The sequence below is a fragment of the Elgaria multicarinata genome, chromosome 9 (genome assembly GCF_023053635.1).
Source record: "Elgaria multicarinata webbii isolate HBS135686 ecotype San Diego chromosome 9, rElgMul1.1.pri, whole genome shotgun sequence".
Classification (NCBI taxonomy): domain Eukaryota; kingdom Metazoa; phylum Chordata; class Lepidosauria; order Squamata; family Anguidae; genus Elgaria; species Elgaria multicarinata.
Window position 1 is genome coordinate 86,026,017 of NC_086179.1, and position 23,873 is coordinate 86,049,889.

General features: G+C 44.5%; 2 protein-coding genes across 2 annotated transcripts in view; both read left to right on the forward strand.

Moving 5' to 3' along the window:
- Nucleotides 1–23,873, forward strand: part of CDC123 (cell division cycle 123) — a 535,395-nt gene that overhangs the window by 270,815 nt on the left and 240,707 nt on the right. The gene's annotated exons all lie outside the window — the stretch shown is intronic.
- The window catches only part of LMNTD1 (lamin tail domain containing 1), a 135,094-nt gene that overhangs the window by 55,934 nt on the left and 55,287 nt on the right, over nucleotides 1–23,873 (forward strand). Inside the window, exons 3-7 of the mRNA XM_063135017.1 lie at nucleotides 6,098–6,213; nucleotides 10,026–10,240; nucleotides 13,122–13,323; nucleotides 18,490–18,676; nucleotides 19,618–19,737. Coding sequence (XP_062991087.1) covers nucleotides 6,098–6,213; nucleotides 10,026–10,240; nucleotides 13,122–13,323; nucleotides 18,490–18,676; nucleotides 19,618–19,737 — 840 coding nt within the window. The remainder of the gene's footprint in view (nucleotides 1–6,097; nucleotides 6,214–10,025; nucleotides 10,241–13,121; nucleotides 13,324–18,489; nucleotides 18,677–19,617; nucleotides 19,738–23,873) is intronic.

Genomic DNA, 23,873 nt, shown 5'->3' on the forward strand with positions numbered 1-23,873 from the left:
CAATGTACACAGTTAAATGAAGAATTCTTATTGATTACTCAGAACTAACTTCCTCTGGGTTATGCCCATTGTACAAAGGCTGATTGCAATTTGCCTTTTGGCGTTATCTGAGCCCAGGGTGGCCTCATGCTTATTCCGAAAGCTGAATTTTATGCATGATAGCAGGTGCACATTACCAGCTTTCCATATTCAGTGGGGTGGGCACCATGTGCATGATTATGGTTGCACTGTTATGGCAACCATAAATTAATGATGATCGGAATGGGCTTTTAATTGTTGACTGGTTCCGTCTTCATCTGTGATGCCAGTCTTATTTCATGCTAAAGCAACAACAACAAAATGCAGGATTTCTGTAATGCAGGATTTCTGTAAAGCGCATAGATTTTATTATCTGAAAGCAGGCATTCCTAAGAGGCTAGCTAATCTCTCAAAGGCAATTGACCTTTAAAAATCTGTTAAAGTTCATGTACCATTTAATTTGCACTCACAAAACATAATGAAATCAAAACGTTTATAATAATGCATTTTTCTCCCAAAATTGATTTCTGTAAACTATTGACAAAAGCTGTTTTCAAGTATAGTATTAGTGCTCTTTAATAATAATAATAATAATAATAATAATAATAATAATAATAATAATAATAATAATAAAAGAGTTTTCTACATGAGGCTTTTATTGTGAGCTCAGGATTCCTCATTCACGGTAGTTTACATGATGTCATCATTTTCCAGAGCCTCTCCCAGTGCTTTACAATCATTATCAGGTTTGTATTTTTCTTAATGGCGTTATAGAAGTCTCAGGTGTTTGTGCAATTCTGCTATACCACAGTGCCACCTAGTGATTATATAATGGAACATATAGAAAGCATGTGTGAAGGAGCCAACCTTAACCCTGCAAAGAAGCAGAAGCCTCGGTAAAGGTTAGGGTTAAAAGCCTCATGCAGAAAAATCCCACCTGTTGTTCAAACTGAGTATGATGAACATTTCTGAGGAGGGGGAGTGGAACTGTATCAGCAAGCTCCACCCCAACCTATGCACATTCATAACTGGGGGGTCTCCAACTGGTGCCCATGGGCACAAATGTGTCCATGGACACCTATTGTGGCACTCGCCAGTCTCCTGATATCTATTTAATTTCTTAAGGGTTTTTATTATTAATTGGGAGGTTCACATGCTACAAAGTAAGGAAGGCTTATTTGTTTTGCAGCTCAGACTCTGCCTCTGCCTTGTATTTAGATCCTTGGAGAAGTTACTTTTCTTTTAGTCTCACCAGTTTGCCTTCTGGGAGATGGCCATGTCCAATATGGTAGCCGTTTTATAAATGGGCAAGCCTTCTGGTAGCCATTTTGTGAGAGTGTCCATGGCATTCTTTCAAAATTCCAAATGTGAGCACGGACCCAAAAACACTGGGGAGCCCTGCAATACATTGACCGTGTTCTGATGACACGCTAAGCCACAGTGGTTAATCATTTTGAGCTAGTGTGTTGTGAGAACCATGACTTAGTATGTCATGCGAACCATTCCTAACCATAGTGGCTACATAACCATGGTTTAAACATGCCCACTAACCATTTGCTGCAAAAGGGTCAGCAGCCTAACCGTAGTTTAGCATGTTGTCTCAACAGACCCAATGTCTGTAGAAAGTCCTGTCGTTACAACTTTATGTGCAGAGGGCTTTTTCCATGTGATTAGGAAGTCTGCCTTTCCACGGTTCCCAATCACCCAACCCGCCACATGTACACTTGAATGCTGGAAAGTCTCTGCAGACATTACATTGGGCCTGTTCAGAAGACACCTTAAACCATGGCTTTAACCATGGTGAATAAGGCCTTTTGCTTTATTCACCATGGTTAAAGCCATGGTTTCAGGTGTCTTCTGAACACAGCCTGGCTTTCTGGCTTAGCCATCATGGTTAAAGCCATGGTTTAAGGTGTCTTCTGAATGGGGCCATTGGAGGTTGAAGGTGGAACCTGCCGCTTTAGGAGAACATAGGAAACATAAGGAACTGCCTTATACTGAGTCAGACCAGTGGTTCATCTAGAGCCCGGTATTGTTGACACTGACTGGCAGCAGCAGCTCTCCAGGGTTTCAGGCAGGAATTTTTCCAGCCCTACCTGGAGATGCCAGGAACTGAACCTGAGACCTTCTGCCTGCAAAGCAGGTGCTCTACCACTGAGCTACGACTCCCCGCCACACACACACATTGATTATGCCCAGTATGAGCTACTGCAAGAGGCACTGATTTTCAAGGGGTGGCAGAAAGAACAGACAAGTGGAAATCCAGTTCCTAACCAGCAGAACTGCCTGTGAGAGATTAACCTGGTTCGCACGTAATGCTAATTGCATTTACTCCTATTTTCTCTTCTCTACAACGAGTCTCTGTTTTATTCTTGTCTTCTGTTTATACTTCTGCTGACTTTCAGATGCCTTCATTGTCTTGCCCCCTCTCTCCCCATGCCTCTTCCCACTCTCTTTGCTCCTCTCGGACCCCAGGTACATCATTTCCCAAACGGTGCCCTTTCTCCCTTTTTGCAACGCTTTACTTCCTGGCTACTTCACATTAAGGGTTTTAAATGCCTATGAAAAGCTCAGCTTTTCATTTTGGAATTCTCAAGCTGGTCTCCTTCCTTCCCCTTTTCCCTCTCTTCCCTTCCCTTGTGTGTTTAATTATTTAAAAAACTATTCAGTTTAGATCAGTGGGACAAGAGGGCCGTCTATACGCCTGTATGCCCCATAGTGGCTGCGAAGTGGCGCTGCGCCATTTATACTACCACAGGGTTTTCCAGCGAAACTGAGTAGAACCCCTCCCCTCCCTGGCTTACCGCAGTTTTTGCTTTTAATGTGCAGTCACCACCTTCTTCATGCCATTTGTTGGTGGTGACCTCACTGTGTATCAAAGCCGGGGGAATTCAGGGGCAGATCAAGCCTCCCAGTAGCTGGAGGGAATGTGCTGGAGTGCCGGGCAGGGGATGGGCGCCATGAGCTCGATGGCTGCTGGTTCTGCCCGGAAAGCCTGCCGTCTAGGGCCGGTCCGGTGCCAGACTATTTTGTGCCCTAGGCAAGGCAAGCTTGCACCTCCACAAAAAAAAAATTAAAAAAATCCAACTTCGATTCATCTGTTCAAGAAGAGTTTCTGAACTCTTATATTTTCCTTTTATTATGTTTTTTCTTAAAACAGCTAATTTGTATAAAACTGTGACCCTTAAAGGTCAGTACTGCACCCCTCTGAGGTCTGCGCCCTAGGCGGCTGCCTAGTTGGCCTAATGGTAGTGCTGGCCCTGCTGCCTTCCCCTCTGCTGTGGGGATTTCCCACACCGCAGGAGCGAAACCACGGGGTTTTCTCCAACGCAGTGGCAAAGTGGCTTCAGGAAGGCAGCCTCTAGAAGATTTTAGGCTTGTGGGATGTGTTTTGTTTTTTGCTAGAACCCAAGGTCCAACAACTGGAGCCAAATGCAAAATGGTGGAATGTACTACTTACTACCAACTACTTACATACATTATTAAAATAATGTTGGTTTTGATTTTAATGTTTATGAATCACCCTGAACAGCTTTGGCCATGAGGCGGGTATAGACGTATAATACACGAAATAAAAAATGAAATTCAACTGGGATACCTACGTATGCAAGATCTGCAACCATGTTCATTCAGATCAGGAATTCTAACACAAAACTCTAAAACTAACAGAGCTGCACAAAGGTATAATCAAGCACAACTAATATTTTACTAATATTAGTAAAATACTAATATTTTATAGTTGAGGAACACTGAACCCGAGAGAGAAGCAATTAGCGCAAGATCAGCCATTTTGTTATTTGCAGTTTTACTTGTTATTGTTAAACTAATGGGAGTCAGAAACATTTGCTGAATTAGTTACAAATTGCGCAGAAATTGATCAGCCTGTGCCTCTCTATACCCCACCCCCCAATATACTGGAACTAGTTACTGTAGTTACATCTGAAATAAACAAACAGTGCTGGTTGTGTGAACAATATAGTCAACTGAATCTTGCTTTAGGCTGTGTGTGTGTGTCTGTGTGTGTGTCTGTGTATTAATGAGGATTGTTGTTGTTTATTCGTTCAGGATTAGCCTACCCGGGAAAAAATATCACCAGTGTCAAATCCTGTTTAAAATATTCCCAAGACTGTGCACTGGGAAGTGTGGAAAAGAAATCAGGCACATCGAGCCATTCCAATGTAATCTGTTTTGGAAATGTAATGGTGATAGTCAACATTTCCCCCTGATATCATTTTGTAGATAATGATGGGAAACTTCAAGAGGAAAACAGTTGATAGGGGCGTGGGAGATTTCCCTCAATGCCACCTCTGCCTGTCTGTAAATCTGAGCGCAACCGGGTCTCACTAAGGGGAAAAGGGTTTGCCCTGGCAAAAGCAGACACAGCTGGGCTCTTTGCAGACATTCTGTCATCCTACTGAGGAAGGACTGGCAGGCAAAACCGTCAGAGAAAGGTAAAACGGAAACCTTCTCAGCTTGGGCTCTTCCTGCGTCTTTCCAACTTGGCTGTCTTTTGTTTATCTGAATTACTCAGATACGTACAGACTAAAAATATTCACCATAAATTACAAAAGGCCTCCTTCCCAACCCACGACGAAAGAAATCAAACCTCGATGGCATGGATAGGTTGAACTGAGGGTGGGTGGGGGAATAAAAAATCCAGTTGCAACCATTCGGTGATCTCTAGTTTCACCCCAACCTTCCATTTGCTTTTATTTTATACTTTCCAAGTATTTTAGGGCTGGAACAAAAATAATATGGAGAATTATCCTCCCCCTGCATGACATGATGTTATCCCGGTGAGAGTTTCCTGTCACTGCAAGTGGCAGCCGATGGAGTGGAGCTGGGAAATGAAATTCTGAATGCAATGATGTTAGATCACATGGTTTGTTTTATTCGGGCCCAGAATGGTAGAGCAAATGCCCATGGACCTTGGGGGCCTCGCTGGCATCTGTCTATCTTTCTCTCCCTTTCCACGTCTTTACTAGGGTGGTGAGCATGCTGTGAGGAGAAGCACTTGACTAGGTTGCAGCTTCTCACCATCTTCTACATGGAGCAGGGCCTTCTCTGTTCTAGAAGCTTCCTTGTGGGATGCTCTCCCTCAGGAAGTCTGCAAGGCGAGTTTCTTAGTGACTTTTAGAAAAGAAGTCAAAGGATTCCCCGCCTCCACCCCAGGCTTTTGGAGCATAATGTCTGCATTTTCCCACTATTTGTGTTGCTGTCTGTACTAGTGATATTTTCTATTTTCAAATGGTTTAATTGGTTTTATGATGATCTAAACCTTCTTGAGAGTTTCTTGGGTGGAAAGATAGGGTAAAATGGAATGAATTAATATATGAAAGAATATGGATAGATAGGGATGGATAGATAGATAGATAGATATGCACTGAAATATATGCGCCCAAAATAGAGTTGCCACCCAATTCTGCCTGAAGTGACACTTTAAGGGTAATTTGGCAATTCCATCTCAGACAAAACAGATAAGAAATTTCAAGAGAAGCAAAACATTTTAATAAGTCCAATGAAATTTCTCAAGCAGGTCAGCGCATTCCTGAATTTCCTCTGAAGTGACACGTCATGGCAAATTTGCAATATGAAACACCCGAGGGAATTCAAGAGGGTGGAGAGAATGTAGCAAAGAAGAAAGAAAGAAATTCTCAGCGAAATTTCAACATAAAAGTGAACGATGAAAAGACCCAAGGAATTTTGAGGGAAGCACAGATTAGTCTAAGCAAAGATGTTCAGCAAGTCTAGAAAAATTTCTCAGTGGAATGCTTTCCTTTAATCTAAGGTCCTTTCTACACCTAAGGATTATCCCAGGAAAATGGAGGGATCATCCCTGCCTGCTCCTGGGATTCCCTGTGTGTTATTTGCATGCACAGATATGATCCCGGGGTAAATGGCTGGTGTAGACATGCCCTATGTGTCTTTAGAAAGGACACGATCTGTCATGCATCAATTCATATCCACTGGATTAACACACACATAAATGAAACTTTCCCATATATATGAAACTCTTACCACAGATGGTTTAATACCACAACTGTCTTCTTCCCTACTCCCTGCTTTTATTTTTTTAAAGGATATACAAGACCAACTTCTATCCAAGTTAAAAGCTTTAGATGCTATTCAGGAAAACAATGCTTCCCTGCAACAAGAAATCACTTCACTGAAAAGCACACTTGGACATGTTACAGGGTAAGGCGCCTCGTCTGCTACTTTTTTATGCCGTATTTCTCTGACTTCTCTCTTATTTATATGTCAATGCTATGGCGACAGTGCCTGAAACAATTTGCATAAATAAGGTTCAAGATCCTAATTGGACTTCCATTTTTAAAAGAAGGGAGGGGGTGTCTATATGCAGAGAAAGCCTCGTGGTGGCTGTGGATCTGTGTTGTGGCGCAGCTTCGTAGCCACTGATGGGCTTTCCTGCGATGCTGCGGTTTGAAAAGGTCGGACTTCCACCTTCTGACATTTCTCCAGGGCCAATCTGGGATCCACCAGGGGGCAGTGCCTGGTGGAATGCCACTGGCCATTGGTCGCCTTCCACCAGGAAGAGGGCAGGGGGACTCCAGTACCCGGATGGCCACCCAGAAACCCCACATTCCCTTCTCAGTGTCAGAATTACCCAACACTGCCCCAGGAGATGGAAAGCGTGGGGTTTGAAAGGGAGGTGGCACCAACCCAGCCCCCGAGAGAGAGAGAGAGAGAGAGAGAGAGAGAGAGAGAGAGAGAGAGAGAGAGAGAGTGCTTTAGATTCCACAATTTTTTTCACACCTAAGGCAGGCATGTACAAGTTGCAATCGGGAGGCATTTTTGTCATCATCACAGCTAGGAAGGGAACGATTAAACCGCTGCTCCTTGCATGCTGCTGTCCTACTAGCCCTGATGGCTATATGCTGCCTCCGAGGCAATAAGCCTATATGCCCCAGTTGCTGCAGAACATGGGTGGGAGGGTGCTATTTCATCATGTCCTGCTTTGTTGGTCCCTGGCCGATGGCTGGTTGGCCACTGTGCAAACAGAGTGCTGAACTAGATGGACCCTTGGTCTGATCCAGCATGGCACTTCTGATGCTCCTGTTGACCCCTGCCCTGACCCAGGCTTGGTATTAATTTTTGTTTTTTAACCCAGGCATGGTTGCTAACCATTCATTAAAAGTAATACCTGGTTTGGCCCTCAGTCTCTGGCACCAGCTAACATGGCCTTACTTCGGAAAGATAGATTTGCCTGTACCCTGCATATAATCACATGCCGAGGCAGCTCAAATGACTCTGTAGCCAGTTTACACATCTTGACAATCCACAATTTTTTAAAATGGTGAGTTGTTGTGTACAAGGCATCGTGTTAGTGCATGCCTGGTTGCTCCCTCTGCAAGTGGGAGTGGGTGAGCAACCCAGACACAGTCCATCCCTAGGTTGCTTAGTGTTGTGCCCCAACCCAGATCTCTGGCTTGCCTCTCCCCCAACAAATCAGAGAAAGAACCTATGGTTTGTTCTAGGATTGTTTCTCTGGTTTTTTGGGGGAAAGACAAGCCAAAGATCCGTATTTGGATATGCTAAACAACCCTGGGTTGTTTATCCACTCCCACTGAGTGGGAGAGACTGGGTAGCATATACTAGCACACCGCTGCATTCACAACAACCCACAATTTTTTTTAAAAAAAACAACCCACCTTACTTGTACCAGCAAAGGTTTCTTTTTTTAAAAAAAAATAACCTTTGTAGATGAGAGAGATTCACTTTCAGTTAAACAAACCCAGATGCTTTTATTGTGGAAGGAAAAAGTTTTCCAAAAATGGTGACCTGAAATGAGCGTTAAAGTTGCGCCAGCCTGGACTGTGTTATAAATGAAATGTGTCATGCATGAACACTCATGCAAACAGATTTTTCCTCGTCTCTCTGTGTAATTTTTGGCACCTCTTTCAGTACCAAACAACTTTATGTACAACTTTTACAGACTGCTTTAGCGGATGTGTTTACATGTCCACTGGCCAACGGAAGACGATAAAAGACAGCATGTACAAATATGTATAAATAGCCCATTTTATCTGATGTGTCGATGATAGCCTTAAGCAGGCCATGATAGAAATCCAATTTTTGCACCAAAGAATCAAAGTGGAAAGCTATGCAAATTAAAGAACATAAGACCATAAGCAGTGCCCTGATGCTGGATCAGACCAAGGGTCCATCTAGTCCAGCACTCTGTTCACACAGTGGTCAACCAGTCATCGGCCAGGGATGAACAAGCAGGACATGGTGCAACAGCTAATAGTAAAGAGCTAATAGTACCTTTTTCTTCTTCTCTTTCTCCCTTTGCTCTTGCTTATGTGTCAACATTATCTGGGCTATTCATATTTAATGGTATTCATGTAAATGCTGCTGTATGTAAATAAAACCAATGTAATACGTTCTGAAATCTCTGTTCTCAGTGTGTTTTTTAAACATGAAAAGTACAATCTAAAACGGGGGAGCAGAAGTTAGATTGGAATCCACTAGTAAATCTCTGGATGATTTGAAATAAGAACCTAAGAAGTGCCCTGATGCTGGATCAGACCAAGGGTCCATCTAGTCCAGCACTCTGTTCACCCTGTGGCCAACCAGCCATTGGCCAGGGACCAACAAGGCAGGACATGGTGCAACAGCACCCTCCCACCCATGTTCCCCAGCAACTGGTGCACACAGGCTTACTGCCTTGAAACTGGAGATAGCCCACAACCATCAGGGCCAGTAGCCATTGATAGCCTTCGCCTCCAGGAATTTATCCAACCCCCTTTTAAAACCATCCAGATTGGTGGCCATCACTACATCTTGTGGTAGTGAATTCCAGAGTTTAACCATGCGCTGTGTGAAGAAGTCCTTCCTTTTATTTGTCCTGGATCTCCCACCAATCGGCTTCATGGGGTGACCCCGATTTCTAGTATTTTGAAAGAGGGAGAAAAATGTCTCCCTAGCCACATTCTCCACACCATGCATAAATGTCTGCATAAATGTTGCCAGATAGCACTGCATTAGAGTCAAATGTTCCCAAATCCAAAATGGAGAGTATCCCATGCTGGGAAGATTCAATAACATTACAAGCTCAAGGGAAGATGCAATTAAGTGGTGACAGCAACTGCAGTATTTATCGCACTAACACTCCACATGACGCACAGGGGATCAGGGAGGGATCATCCCTCCCTTGCCCTGGGACAGAGCCCTCTCCTTTGGCCCCATTTTTTCCGCAGTCCCAGGCTGAGCCTCAAGTACTCTGATCCCTAACCATAGCAAGTTGAGCATCAGTACTTTGAATTTGGTGAGTTCTGAATGGCAACATTCACCCGATTTTGGATATTCACTGTACCACATGTTTTCTATAATCAATGGTAGCGGTGTCATCAAACTCTCTAAAAAATATAATCTTTCCCCAGCCATGTAGTATGTATGTATGTATTTTTACAACTATATCCTGCCTTTTATCCTCTTGCAAGGAACTCGAGGTGGCTAGTCAGTGGTTAGCCCAAAATCATCCAGTGGGCTGCACAGCTGAGTGAGACTAGAACCCGGATCTTTTGAGTCCCAGTCCAAAACTCTAACCACTATACTTAATTATTTACATCTAAGTGTGTATATGCTGGCTTTCAAAATGTACAGCTTACAAACGATTTTAAATCATTTTAAATCAATATATACAAACATTTAGCTAAAAGCAGCGGTGTAAAACATTTCCGCAGACCAATAAAAAGCATTTTACCATTAAGAGCTACAAGAAATTATATTAAAAATCCAACTCAGCGTTTACAGCTCTGTCTTACTCATAATGTGTGTATAGTGTTGCATGTAGAGAATTGTATCCAATGTTAGTCCTACTTAGAGCAGACCAGGACTTATTCTGTTGCCTGATGGATGTTATATAACTGTAGAACTACATAATAGTGGGCAGAACATGCATTGTCCTTAAGCAGGAAAGAGCTTATCTTAGACTAATTGAAAATAATGCAATTTCACCAGGTTGGTTTTTAATGTCCATACAGAACTGAGGCCGCGTACTGCCTGTTGCCCCCTGCTCCGGTCCAGTTCCAGTATAACTCAGGTTCCAAAGCCAGCATCACAGCCAAGCCTTCGGAGAAAGTACTGTATTCGCGGTTCCTGCACTCCACCTCAGCAGTGACCCTGTTACCTAGAAAGTCATCATCCAGAATGGTCAGATTTCCTGTATCATCACTTGTGACACTAGACAAATCTTTAGGTAAGTGAGAGGGCTTTTTAAAAAATGAAGACATCCCTTCCCCAGGCTACTGGGAGACCTTGTACAAAATTGCCCTTTAAAGCAGAGGTTCAAAAATCATAGCCCAGGACCATATGCTCACCCCAACACACACACCCCACACACACCTACCTGTATCTGCCTCTGCAGCAGCACTAACTCAGGTTTCCTGTGCTAGCAACAGAAACCCTTCCTTTATCTGATGAGAGATCAGAGACAGGCAATGGATTCCCTTGCTAGAACTAGCAAAAGAAACCCCAGGGATTCCTCAGACCTGTGTGTGTGTGTGTGTGCGTGTGTGTGTGTGATTGAGAGAGAGAGAGAGAGAGAGAGAATGTGATGGGTGGCCCCTGGCCAGCACCTCCCGATGCAGCTCTCAGGGCCAAAAAGGTTCATAGAATCATAGAATAGTAGAGTTGGAAGGGGCCTCTAAAGCCATCGAGTCCAACCGCCTGCTCATTTGCAGGAATCTACCTTAAAGCACACCTGGTAGATGGCTGTCCAGCTGCCTCTTGAATGCCTCTAGTGTGGGAGAGCCCACGACCTCCTTAGGTAATTGGTTCCATTGTTGTACTGCTCTAACAGTTAGGAATTTTTCCTGATGTCCAGCTGGAATCTGGCTTCCTGTAACTTGGGCCCGTTATTCCATGTCCTGCACTCTGGGAGGATCGAGAAGAGATCCTGGGCCTCCTCTGTGTGACAACCTTTTAAGTATTTGAAGAGTGCTAACCCCTCAATCTTCTCTTCTCCAGGCTAAACAGGCCCAGTTCTTTCAGTCTCTCTTCACAGGGCTTTGTTTCTAGACCCCTGATCATCCTCGTTAAAGCAATGGTGTCCACCCCTGCTTTAAAGGAAAGCTTTTCATTAAGTTCTAAGGGACGACCTCTTTTTTTCCCCTTTATGAAAACTGGGTTGGTCCTCAGATGCATGAGCACTGACTGCAAAGCTGCACTAAACTCTCTTAAAACGAGGAAAGTAAGGAACAATGTAGACAAAGGCGCTCCAGCTATCAGGACTAAGGGTTCACTCCTATATTGACTTTCCTGGAAATAACCCCATTGAACCCATTAAGACTTACATCTGAGTAAACATGTAAGTTTACAGAACCAGACTATGTGGTTATCTTTGTGTGGCCATTGGTGTGTTCTATTTTAAAAAGTGCTTCTTCTCTAGGGGGCTTCCACACACAGTCTTCGGGGCGCCCCGAAAGCGCTTCAGGGCGCCCCGAAACTCCTAGTGTAGCTACCTGGTCAGAAGAGACGGAGGAAGAGGCGGCAGCATAATTAAGGCTTTTCCTAGGGTATTAGAAAACCAATGTAGGAGGCAGCCATTGACAAAGTCAAACAATTATGTATTGCACAGGGCACACAACTGCTAAACTTACAATAATATACAAAACTGGGATGAGAGAATAATTTTTATCTTTTATCACATATAATTTTTTTATCGCCTATAACAATTATTTGAATTTTATACATTATTGCTGAGGCTGAGATGACACAAGTAAACAGTCGATGATGAAGGAGCACAGTGCTGAGCAGAAATATTTTATGCAGAAGAAATAAGCCGTTTTTACAATGTTTTATATATATTGAAAAATACAGGCTTCCGGTATATTTTCAACCTGTTTCGCGAGTTGCTTCTTCAGAGATGATTGACACCACTGAGAAGGCTATTGCCTTGGACAGATAGAGGGACCCATTCCTCAACTCCATGCTGAAACTCACTTGAAGTCCCGGCCAGAACTGCAAAGCCTCAAGACGCAGTGAATTTTTCATTACAGCTGCACTGGATCTCAAAATATCGAAATAATCCACGTTGTGCTAATTTGGGGCTAAATCCCACATTACGCAAGTGGACTTCTGCTTGTCCCACAAAAGTATCCTTCCCTCCTGCTTCTTGCATCTCCCTGGGCCCCTGCACACACTCCAGATCCGCTCCAAAGGGTACTCAAATCTTCTGGAGCAGAACTGGGATGCATGTAGGGGGCTTCAGCAGGGAGGGAAAATTTGATCTGCTAGCAGTGTCCATTCTGATGGCAGAAAGTACACCACTGGATACAACCCATCATCTCTCTCTCTCTCTCCACTGCTCCTATACTTTGTTTGCTCATACAGACCACTTCCACCATCTTCAGACTGTTTTCAAAAGGATTGTCTGCAAGTCAGTCACCCATCCTGCGGGTTTGCTTCAGGTCATTGCCTCCCATGAAGATAATGTTTCATTTGGTGCTCAGGACAAATGCCCCAACTGCCCAATTGTTGGGAAATGGTGAAAGGGAGGGGGGAAATTCTAGGAACCTTATTAGGGGACATAAACACCATCATTCTGTAGGAAGAAGAAGGTCCAATAGATTCATTTCTGGCTCCCAGCTGATGCTACACTTCCCAGCCACCACACAGCAGCAATATCAAGGGAGCAACTATTCCACTGATGGCCCAATTTATTATGGTTTCGCTACTGAAGGTAATTCCAGCAAGGTAATAAATCTACATGTCACTAGCAAAAATATTCACTTTACCAGCTGTGTCTCATTTTATAGCCATAGGTTTGCGGGAGAGGCTCAGGGAACAAGCATCATTTCACATTAACGATGGAACCAAAAGAAAGTAAATTAGATTATGCAAATTCTTTTCCATAATAGGTTCTGAATGTTATAGTCTCTCTTTATGTGTGTGTGTGTGTGTGTATATATATATATATATATATATATATATATATATATATATATATATTATATATATATATCTTTCTCTATCTATCTATCTATCTATCTATCTATATATGAGAGAGACACCTCTCTCTCTCTTTCTCTCTCTTTCTTTCTGATATTTTCCTACTCTGTTATTCTTTTGCTTAACAGCTCCCAACGATGGCAGCTTATTACTACAAAACCAATACCTTCCTTGCTCCAGCACTTCCAGCCTTGGGAGCGATGCACTCGGACATGGTCAGGACTACATCAGAGCTTTATTCGCTGACTCCAGGAAAGCATCTCCAGAACTGGTGGAGAAAGCAGGACGGCTACATGTTCCACCCGACTACTACAACTCTTCGGCATGCAGGTACTATTGTGATGTAAAGCTCCATCACACCGGGGGTTAAGACGCTCCCTACCTTCGCTTCTCCGCCCATGTTTTTGTTCCTCAGTTACTTCCTCTTTTCAAAAGAGGAAGTGCACAACGAGCACGAGGCCCATTGAGTCCGCTGTTCTAATGGCGCTGCTTCTGCTGCACACAGCAGGCGAGAGCAGCAATTCTCAGTTTAAAAAAACATCAGATTTAATGAGGGGTGGTTTTTTTGTCACGGGAGGAAGGCCAGAAGGGGCGGAAGCCGCGTGAGAGGCAGACGATATCATGGGAGGGACCTGAGCAAACTCTGTGAGTGCCCAGTAACGACCGTGCAATAAAATGCTCGTGGGATGGAGCTTGTAGTGGTGGGGTTGTCCCACCCAGAGGCCCAAGGAATTTCTTTTACTTCAGCTACAGGCGCCTGGGTTCCTTGCAGAGGAAAACTCTGAATGCCAGATGGTGGGGACAAACTGCAGGGCAAGTCCAGCCCCCTTTATTTTCTGCACTACAAGCTTTTCTTACTTCTGAGCTCTTTTTAGGAAAATACAAGGGGGAAAGCTGAATTAGGGTATAAATACGAGATTAGGGATGACTGCTTGGAAAGGAATGCAGGAGGGTTCTTGTACTTTTAGTAGCCGAGTAGAAAAAGGAAATGAATTAAGGCAGAACACCTTCTCATGCAGGGCAGAGGGAGGCTGCGGCTGCATGGACAGTGAGCTTAATCACACCAGTGTCATACTGTGAATTGCATGCAAAGGACTCCGAAGTTTTTCAGCTTATATTCTGCTTTGACTGTGAAGTACTCCCGTGCACCGTGCTTTAATTGTGCTTCTTAGCCAAAAGAACCGTACTATTTTACTACCCCTTTAAGAGCGAATCTTTTGTTGTTCTCCGAGCGGCCGCTGGGGGCACAGAAGGAAGATTTGATATGTTTAAACTACCAATTAAACTAATGCTTCCATCTGCGTAAGTTTTAAAGATAAAGACATCAAAATTGGCACAGTAATAGATATTAAGGAGGGCTTTCAGCATACCAAATTTGAATCAGATTGGGACATCTGTTGATTTTTTAAAATTATTTTTTACATTTCCCCCCCTTAAACCCTTTTCCTGGTATGCAAAGGATCTTAGGAGTGCCACCGCCCGGGGTGTGATTTAGCCAACAACAATGACAGCTTTACACTATGGGGATGATTCGAGGGAAACGGGTACGTGGGATGAAGCCTTATGTGGCTATTAAAGTGACAGGAGGCCTGTCTTCCTCCGTTGCATCTCGCAGAAAAGACAGACAATGTAAGTGCAGAGGAGAGTTCACAAACACATTCTAGAGGCCTGAAACGTAGAGTGATCCTTCGATACTGGATCTCTAACGTTGGTAAGTCCAAAAAGGTGTTCCAGAGGTGGGTTGGAAGGAGATTAAAGGCTTCATCCCATGTATCTGTTTCCCTCGAATTATCCCCTACAGCGTAAAGTTGTTGTTGTTGTTAGCTAAATCATACCCCGGGCAGCAGCGCAGATAGAAGACAGGAAAGAGAGAGGCAAGGGTAGTGAGGGATGAATGTGAGCAAATGCAATCACATGGATGTCTGCGAGCAAATGCAATCACATGGATATTGGTGAGCAAATGCAATCACATGGATATTGGTGAGCAAATGCCATTATATGGATAACGGCAAGCAATACAATCACATAGATATCTCAAGGAAATGTAATTACATGGATATCGACGAGCAAATGCAATTACATGGAAGTCGATGAGGAAATGCTATCACATGGATTTAGGTGAGCAAATGCTATCACATGGATGAATGTGAGCAAATGCAATTACATCCATGTAATTTCAAATGGGGACTAGGGCTATTCATTATGCTACATTGTGGACTGGTTTTGGCCCTTCCTACCAGCTTATGAGTCTCGTGTGGCGCAGTGGTAAAGCAGCAGTTTCTGCAGCCAAAACTCTCCCCACGGCCTGAGTTCGATCCCAACGGAAGCTGGTTTCAGGCAGCCGGCTCGGGTCGACTAAGCCTTCCATCCTCCTGAGGTCGGTAAAATGAGTACCCAGTTAGCTGGGGGAAAGGTAATAACAGCCGGGGAAGGCAACGGCAAACCACCCCGCTATAAGGCCTGCCAAGAAAATGTCAGCGAAAGCTGGCGTCCCTCCAAGAGTCAGTAATGACTCAGTGCTTGCACGAGAGGTTCCTTTCCTTCCTTTCCTACCAGCTTATACTCTGGCTCCATCTTCCCTGGCTCTGCTATCAGATATGGGCTAATGTTTTTTGGTAAATCATATCTGGCTGTTTAATTGGAGAGAGAGGCTGAATAGGTAGCACAGGCTGAAAAATAATTTGTGCCAACACCTTGGCCCTGATTCCATACCCCCATGTCCCTTAAATCTTTCCCATCTCATCATAATAAAGAATTCAGCTGTAAGCCGCTGCTGGAATGTCGTGATTCAAAGAAACGCAGGCAGCTTGCGGGCAAAAGTAACTCTGCGTGCAGGGCTCTTAATGTGTGGTTCATAAAACAAATATCCTTGTCTATACTCCTCCACCGCATTCTTTTGCATGAGATTTTTTTATATATGGCTTATTGATTCCATGCTAGTCTTTGGCAGGTGCCAAACAGATTTAATACAAGGCTTGCAGTGGCTGTTCCTCCAACATGCCATCACTTTCTCAGACCTGGTAACTGCTATGTGCATCCAGCAGACTCAGAGCTTTACCACACCAGCGTTCTACTGTGCAATCACTGCGAATTGCATGCAAAGGACTCAGAAGTTTTCCACCTTATAATCTGCTTTGATTGTGAAGTCCTCCCATGCATCCTGCCTTAATTGTGCAATAAAGCCAAAAGATTCACCGTATTTAGCCCCTACTTTTTGAGTGTATCTTCCGAGCCGCCGCTGGGGCGCAGGAGCAGGATTTTAAAGAAATGCTTATATCTGCGTAAGCTTTAAAGATAAAGACACCAAAATCGGCACAGTAATAGATATTAGGGAGAGCTTTAAGCATACCAAATTTGAATTGAATTGGGTCATCCGTTGATTTTTTTTAATGGTTTTTTACATTTCCCCCCTTAAACTCACCTCCTGGTATGCAAAGGATCGCTGTCGCCTGGTAGCAAAAACAACAACCGCGAAAGCTTAGCGCTACGGGGATAATCCGAGGGAAGCAGGTATGTGGGATGAAGCTTTCAGTATGAAAGTGTGTGATTTGAGGGTATAAGATGTGCTGAATCAGCACATCTAAAGACCCCCCAAGCCCCGGATGTCCCCTGACTCAACCAGCATTTGAGGGCAAGGCTGGAGACGCCTGAATTTCGGCCCCACTCCTCCGTCAGCCACAGGAAATAATGTTTTGTTGGCCTCACAGATGTCAGTTGCATGGCAGAAACGAGATCTCACTGTGCCATCCCAGAGGAAGGATTGCGTTACAGCCCTCTGACCAGCCAGTTAAATGAAGTGAAATTAATTGAATCGGCTCTTGGCGATGCCTATCGCCGGCACGTCTTGGCCTATTTCCTGTGCTTACATGGATAGCCTCTCCGGTAAAAAAAATAAAAGAGAGAGAGAGATTTTTGAAAATTCACATTGTATCTTTTTTTTTTCTTACTGAGAATAGGAACAGTACAACAGTTTTAGTCTCAAAAATATAGTCATAAATCTATTTCTAAAAAGTGGATATGGGGAAGATAAGTGTGACTAAACAGTGCAAGAGAGACGAGGCAGCCGCCTACTTCTTTCGGTTCCATGTTTTGTGCAAATTGCATTCTGTTTTTCACGGAAGGATTTCCTTGTTCCTTGTCTCAAAGGGAGCATCAGCAGTCATTAGGTCTGTCAACCGTACAAGGCAGGAATGTCATGCGGATGCCAGTTCCCCTTACGTGTGCCTGGGAGTTTAATTCTTATTCATGGTTGTAAACTTCTGTTAGCTGCAATGGCGATGATGAGGAACCCGAAGAAAGGGACCTGTTGAAGATCTTAGTGCACAGGTGGAGATAACTGCTCACCACCACCACCATGCTTATGGGTCTGACTTCCAGTGCAGTGGAACTCTTTCGACTTTTTAACGGGCTCTTGAGCAAGGAGAAAGCATTTATTGGGGGGAGGAGAGAGAGAAAGAGAGAAATAGCTTCATCACACCAGCGTTATGCTGTGCAATCGCTGTGAATTGCGTGCAAAGGACTCCGAAGTTTTCCAGCTTATAATCTGCTTTGATTGTGAAGTACTCCCATGCATCCTGCTTTAATTGTGCTTCTTAGCCAAAAGAAGCGTCGTATTTTACTACCCCTTTAAGAACGAATCTTTTGTTGTTCTCTGAGCAGCCACTGGGGGCGCGGGAGGAGGATTTGATATGTTTAAACTACAAATCAAACAAACGCTTACATCTGCGTAAGTTTTAAAGATAAAGACATCAAAATTGGCACAGTAATAGATATTAAGGAGGGCTTTCAGCATACCAAATTTGAATCGGATTGGGTCATTCATTGATTTTTTATGATTTTTTACATTTCTCCCCTTAAATTCTTTTCCTGGTATTCAAAGGATCTTAGGCGCGCCACTGCCCGGGGTGTGATTTAGCTAACAACAACAACAGCTTTACACTATGGGGATAATTCGAGGGAAACAGGTACATGCGATGAAGCTGAGAGAGAGGGAGTTTAAATTCGGCTAGCAAGGGATGGAATGGGATGTGACCTACAAGCTGAAAAATAAGTCCTCAAGGATGCCCTCTCTGGTGGCATGGAGGCCTGCTAGGTCAGAAACCACATGTCCAACTTCCAACCTCTTTCCAGTTACTGAAAAGGATTCTGGGGTGTACACTTGCTGTGGGTACATAGAAGGCTGAAAATTCTGCCTTTAACCTAGCCAAGCCCGAAGTGAGAGTAAAGATAGCAGTAATGGCTCCTGGTGGATACCCCAGTATCCTGAGCAAGTGTCTTGCTCTGCTGTCTGGCAGTGCTACCCATTGGTTAGAGTTGCATGTGTAAATGCATTATTATTATTATTATTATTATCATCATCATCATCATTATTATTATTATTATTAAGATGGTAATTCCAATTTTCCTGTACCAATAATCCCCATTTGATTATAGAGATCATTGTCCCAAGCAGCTTGAGACGCTCTTACCCAATTTTTCTTCTGTTCTTATTTTTAGTGCTATTGGGAACCTTAAAATTGTTGAAGTTCATTCAGCTGGTCATTATGTGAAGATAATTAACAGTTCTCCTGATAAAGAAGAGAGCATTGGAGATTATACACTCCAGCAGAACTGCAACGGCCATCCAATAGCCATTTTCAAATTCCCCCCGAAGATCAGAATGAAGGCTAAATCTTCAGTAACGGTGAGTGAAATAAAAAGGGTCACCTCGAATTGTACTGCTATAACACAATGTAGTTCCCATCCAAATAGACAATATTTTACATGTCAACATTTGGAAACCTTGCTTACACTGAATATCAAGGCGATGGGCCATTCATATTTGGTAGATGTGTTGAATTTCCTTATATAAACAGTACTTCTAGAGCTTACTCTGCTATTGAGGGTTTTCACATACATTCCCCATCAGGCTAGACAAAGATAGCATAGGGAAAGATTAGTTTCCAGACAGTGCGGAAGGTATTAGAACTTTAGCTATAATTTTTGTTTCTTCCATGTGTATGGGGGTGGGGGGGAACCCCCGGATGGATGTATTAAAGTAAGGAAAGGAAAGGAACCTCTCATGCAAGCACTGAGTTATTACTGACTCTTGGAGGGATGCCAGCTTTCGCTGACGTTTTCTTGGCAGGCCTTATAGCGAGGTGGTTTGCCGTTACCTTCCCTGGCCATTATTACCTTTCCCCCAGCTAACTGGTTACTCATTTTACCAACCTCGGGAGGATGGAAGGCTGAGTCGACCTGAGCCGGCTGCCTGAGAACCAGCTTCCACTGGGATCGAATTCAGGCCGTGGGGAGAGTTTCAGCTGCAGAAACTGCTGCTTTACCGCTCTGCGCCACACGAGTGGCGTAGAGTAATGTAAACAATTTAATAATGTCCACCCGGGCCCGATTCCCAAACTACACATTACATGCAATACTTGTAACCATAGTCTAATGCAGACTTACCCAACCTGGTTCCCTCTAGAGGTGTTGGACTACAATTCCCAGCATGGCATACTTGGAGTTGGAGTCCAACTTCCAGGATGAAGTTGGACAGGAAGCCCAACCATTCAGGGAATGTGTTCATTGTTACATTGTGGGAAAATCTAAGAAGTAATTTTACTGCTTTCTATTTTGTTGTTGCAGGTATGGGCTGTGGATTCTAGGATGCCTCATAACCCCCCAAAGGGCTATCTCTGGAAGGAACTGAACAAGTTTAAACCAGGTCCAGATTGCACCACTATCCTCTGTAATCCAGCTGGGCAGGTAACTGTTCTGGTTTCCAGCTCCTGTTTGTGATGGAGTAAGCTGGCATTGCCTCAGGGTTGACTCAGAGCTTCATCACACCAGCGTTATACTGTGCAATCACTGCGAATTGCGTGCAAAGGTCTCAGAAGTTTTCCATCTTATGATCTGCTTTGACTGTGAAGTACTCTGAAGTTTTCCAGTTTATAATCTGCTTTTATTGTGAAGTACTCCCATGCACCCTGCTTTAATTGCGCTTCTTAACCAAAAGAAGTGCACTATTTTGCTACTAGTTTTCGAGGGTATCATTTGTTGTTTTCCGAGCGGCCACTGGGGCGCAGGAGCAGAATTTGAAGAAAAAATAAATGCTTACATCTGCATAAGCTTTAAAGCTAAAGACATCAAAATTGTAACAGTAATAGATATTAAGGAGGGCTTTAAGCATACCAAATTTGAATCGGATTGGGTCATCCGTTGATTTAGGATTTTTTTACATTTCCCCCCTTAAACCCATTTCCTGGTATGCAAAGGATCTAGCTGCCCGGTAGCAACAACAACGGCGACAGCTTAGCGCTGTAGGGGATAAATCGAGGGAAACAGGTACATGGGATGAAGCTCTTAATTAAAGTAGGCTATATGGCTGTAAATACCAACTAGACCCAAAGCCTGTGGCTTACATCCTTACTCCCAAATGGTATGTATAACAGGACAAAGGCCAGATCTGCAACTAGCAGGATATTCCACTACGAAAGCGGTAAATAAGAGGCAGGAGCCACACTACTGCTTTATAACGGTACTGAAGTGCACTGAGAAGTGCTGGGGCCTATGACACATACCATATACCGCTTTCATAGTGCAATATCTTGCTTGGTGTAGATCTGGCCAAAGGAAGCCCATATGATTCCCCAAAATGGACGGGAAGCAGAAGCCCCAGATTGCATGGAGAACTGTGTGTGCATTAGAAGGCCTGCAGCTTGGTCAGGTCTTGAGTCTGTTTGTGTTGCATGTTGGCACAGAGAATTACCTGTGCAGTGTAACCTTCAGCATTTATTTATTTATTTATTTATTTCTCTTATATACCGCCCCCATAGCCAGGGCTCTCTGGGTGGTTTACAGAAATTCTAAAATTGAGATAAAAACGAGTATACAAAATTTAAAATTCTAAAACACGGAACATACACACATAAAGCATTAAAAACCGTTAAAAAAACTAAACATGTGGGTGATTAAGATGTGCCGCCATATGCCTGGGCAAAGAGGAAAGTCTTAACCTGGCACCGGAAAGATAGCAGCGTTGGCGCCAGGCGAGCCTCATCAGGGAGATCATTCCATAGTCTGGGGGCCACCACCGAAAAGGCCCTGTCCCTCGTTGCCACACTCTGAGCCTCTCTCGGAGTAGGCACCTGGAGGAGGACCTTAGATGTTGGACGTAGTGACCGGGTATATTCACGTCGGGAGAGGTGTTCCGTCAGGTATTGTGGTCCCAAGCCAGTCTCCCTTCCAGCTCATCTTTTAGCTAAAAGGGAAAAGGAGGCCTGCTGCAGGCGAGTGTTAAATGCCCTGCCAGACAGCTGTAAAGAACTAATTAAGCTGTTAAGTGGCCATCACCTGCGTGGAGTCCGAATTCCTTTGTTAAGGATCAATGGACAAAACACTCTTTGGATTCTTGAACTCCTATTTTTGGATTCTTCTCCTGCAGCTACCAAAAGTGTTGAAAACTATTGAAGCTGTTTTGTTTTGTTTTACATGTGTTATTCAAACTAAAGTAATCTAATGAGATGTTTTATGGGCGTTCTGTTTGGTCATCATCATTAACAAGTGATAGGGAGCAACCAGTGAGCTTCATGGCTAATCCAGCATTGAGAAATAAATCTCTGCAGTCCAAGTTCCAACATCTTAGTCACCTGTCGTAATGGCCCGTGTAGCTTTTGAAACGAAGACCTCCAAATTTCTTTGAGCTGGCGGTTTTAAATGTCCCACCTTCAGGGAAGCATTTTCACGATGATTTGCCTGCCGATAATAGGGTGACCATATTTGGGAAACCAAAAAAGAGGACACCTAGTGTGTGTGGGGGGAAGCAGCTTTCTGAGTCCTGCAAAAAGTACGTTATTCCCCCTCCACCTTAAAGAACCCGATTGGAGTGGAGGAGGGGAAAGGATTTCATTCGGCACCACCACCATCCACTCCAATTGGGGCCTTTTCTATAATGTCCACGAATGACCCACTTTCCCCTTTAAGACCTCAATTGGAGCTCGGGGTGGGGGAATGATGTGCCTCAAGAAAGCATGTCATTCCCTCCTGCCATGCTAATGGCAGCCTTAAAGGGGTAGGTGTGTCATTCCAGGACATTATTGAAAATTATAGAAAATCCCCCCTGACACTATGGAAAGAACAAAAACCAGGACAAATCCGGGGAAATCCTGACAGTTGGTCACCCTAGCCGATAACGTCCTGCACTCCTTCACCACTTCACTTGGCAGACCAAGATTGATGATGGTGGCCATGCAGCATGTCCCTTCACCAACTCCTGGGAAGCTTCCAAAGAGCCTGTTTGAAAATCGATGCACCAGGTCATCTGGTTAGGGATGATGGGAATTGCAGTCCAACAAGTTGGGAAAGGCTGCTCTAAGTCATCCAATCTTTCTAGTCTTGAACAGGGCATCCGTTCAAACTATTTGCTTCAAAAAGAATTCATTACACGTAATCCTTTCATTCTTCCACACTCCTTGATTAGTGCATAGATTATATCGATGGGATAAATATTTGTTCTAAATTAAGTATTTTGGAGCAGTTCTCTTACATATCCAAACCGGCATTTTATCATGTGGAAACAGATGTCGTTGTTTGTGTGTGTGTGTTTTAAAAACCAATTAAATTTCCTCATGTTTTGAGGAAGTCTGGCTGGAATTGTAAAGTTGGGTTGTTTTGTTTTCCAGCAGTTTTTTAAAAAATAATAATAATAAATTGAACACTTCTAGCAGAATGTTTTGCTGAAAAATTCTGTGGCTCAAAAAGATGTCAAAATGCAGAGTTGGCTCCTGCTCCATAAAGTGCAACTCCTGTCTCGAGTGGCAAAGTGGCACATGGTGTTAGCATCTCCCACATCCCCAGGGGCTGACTACATGCGTTCAAAGCCCCGCTGTGTCTGTGAATCTGTGCTGCATCAGTATTATGACGCAGCCGCAGATTCGCAGACACAGCGGGGCTTTTCCACGAAGCTGCGCGGTAAAAAAAGTCTGGGACTTGCCCCAACTTTTTCAGAGGGAGTGAGGTCACCCCGGCTCTTCTGCTGTCTGACCTCGCTCTGTGGTTGATTTGGGGGGGACGTTCTGGAGGATAACATCAGGTGAGTGGTTGCCAGACGCCAAGAAGAAGGTGCGGGTGGCTCCAGTACCTGGATGACGGCTGGAAACCCTGCACTCCCTCCTTGGCATGGGGATTACACGACGCCACCCCGCAGGAGCGAAACCGCAGGGTTTAGGGGGACATGGTGCCAATTCAGCACCATAAAGACAGCTTCTGAGTCTCTGGCTGCTGCCTCCTGGCTCCTCATGTCTTGCTTCAGGGGAAAAAATTGGGGATGTGCTCCGCTTCTAATCGGACCGGCGAATTAGAAGCGGAACGGGGTGCTTCGTCTCCCCTTAAGGCGGAGGTGAAGAGGATTGGGGGGCCGGCAGAGCGTGGCGAAGAGGATCGAGGTGAAGGCGGATCCTTCGCCTCGATCTGGAGCTCTGCCGGAAACGTAAGTGGGGTTTACCGGGCCCTGCCGCTGTCACTGTCACCCATGCGGCAACAGCGGCAGGGCCCGGTAAACCCCCCCTCCTCTCCCTTATTTGCCTCCGTCCGCGGTCCCTCGGCTTCTTCAATTGAGCCCGCGGTTCAACCAGGAAGTCTAGGCCGCACTTGCGGCCCAGACTTCCTGGCTGAACCGCGGGCTCAATTGAAGAAGCTGACGGACCGCGGATGGAGGCAGGTAAGGCCCCCCTCCCCCTTGGTCCCTTACCGGGCTCTGCCGCTGTCGCCGCACTGGCGGCGACGGCGGCAAGGCCCGGTAACCCCCCCGCCCTCCTCTACCGGCCTTACCTGGCACCACTCCCCTCCACTGCGGAGCTCCGATTCGGAGCTGGAGCTCCGCGGCGAAGAGGAGCGGAGTATGG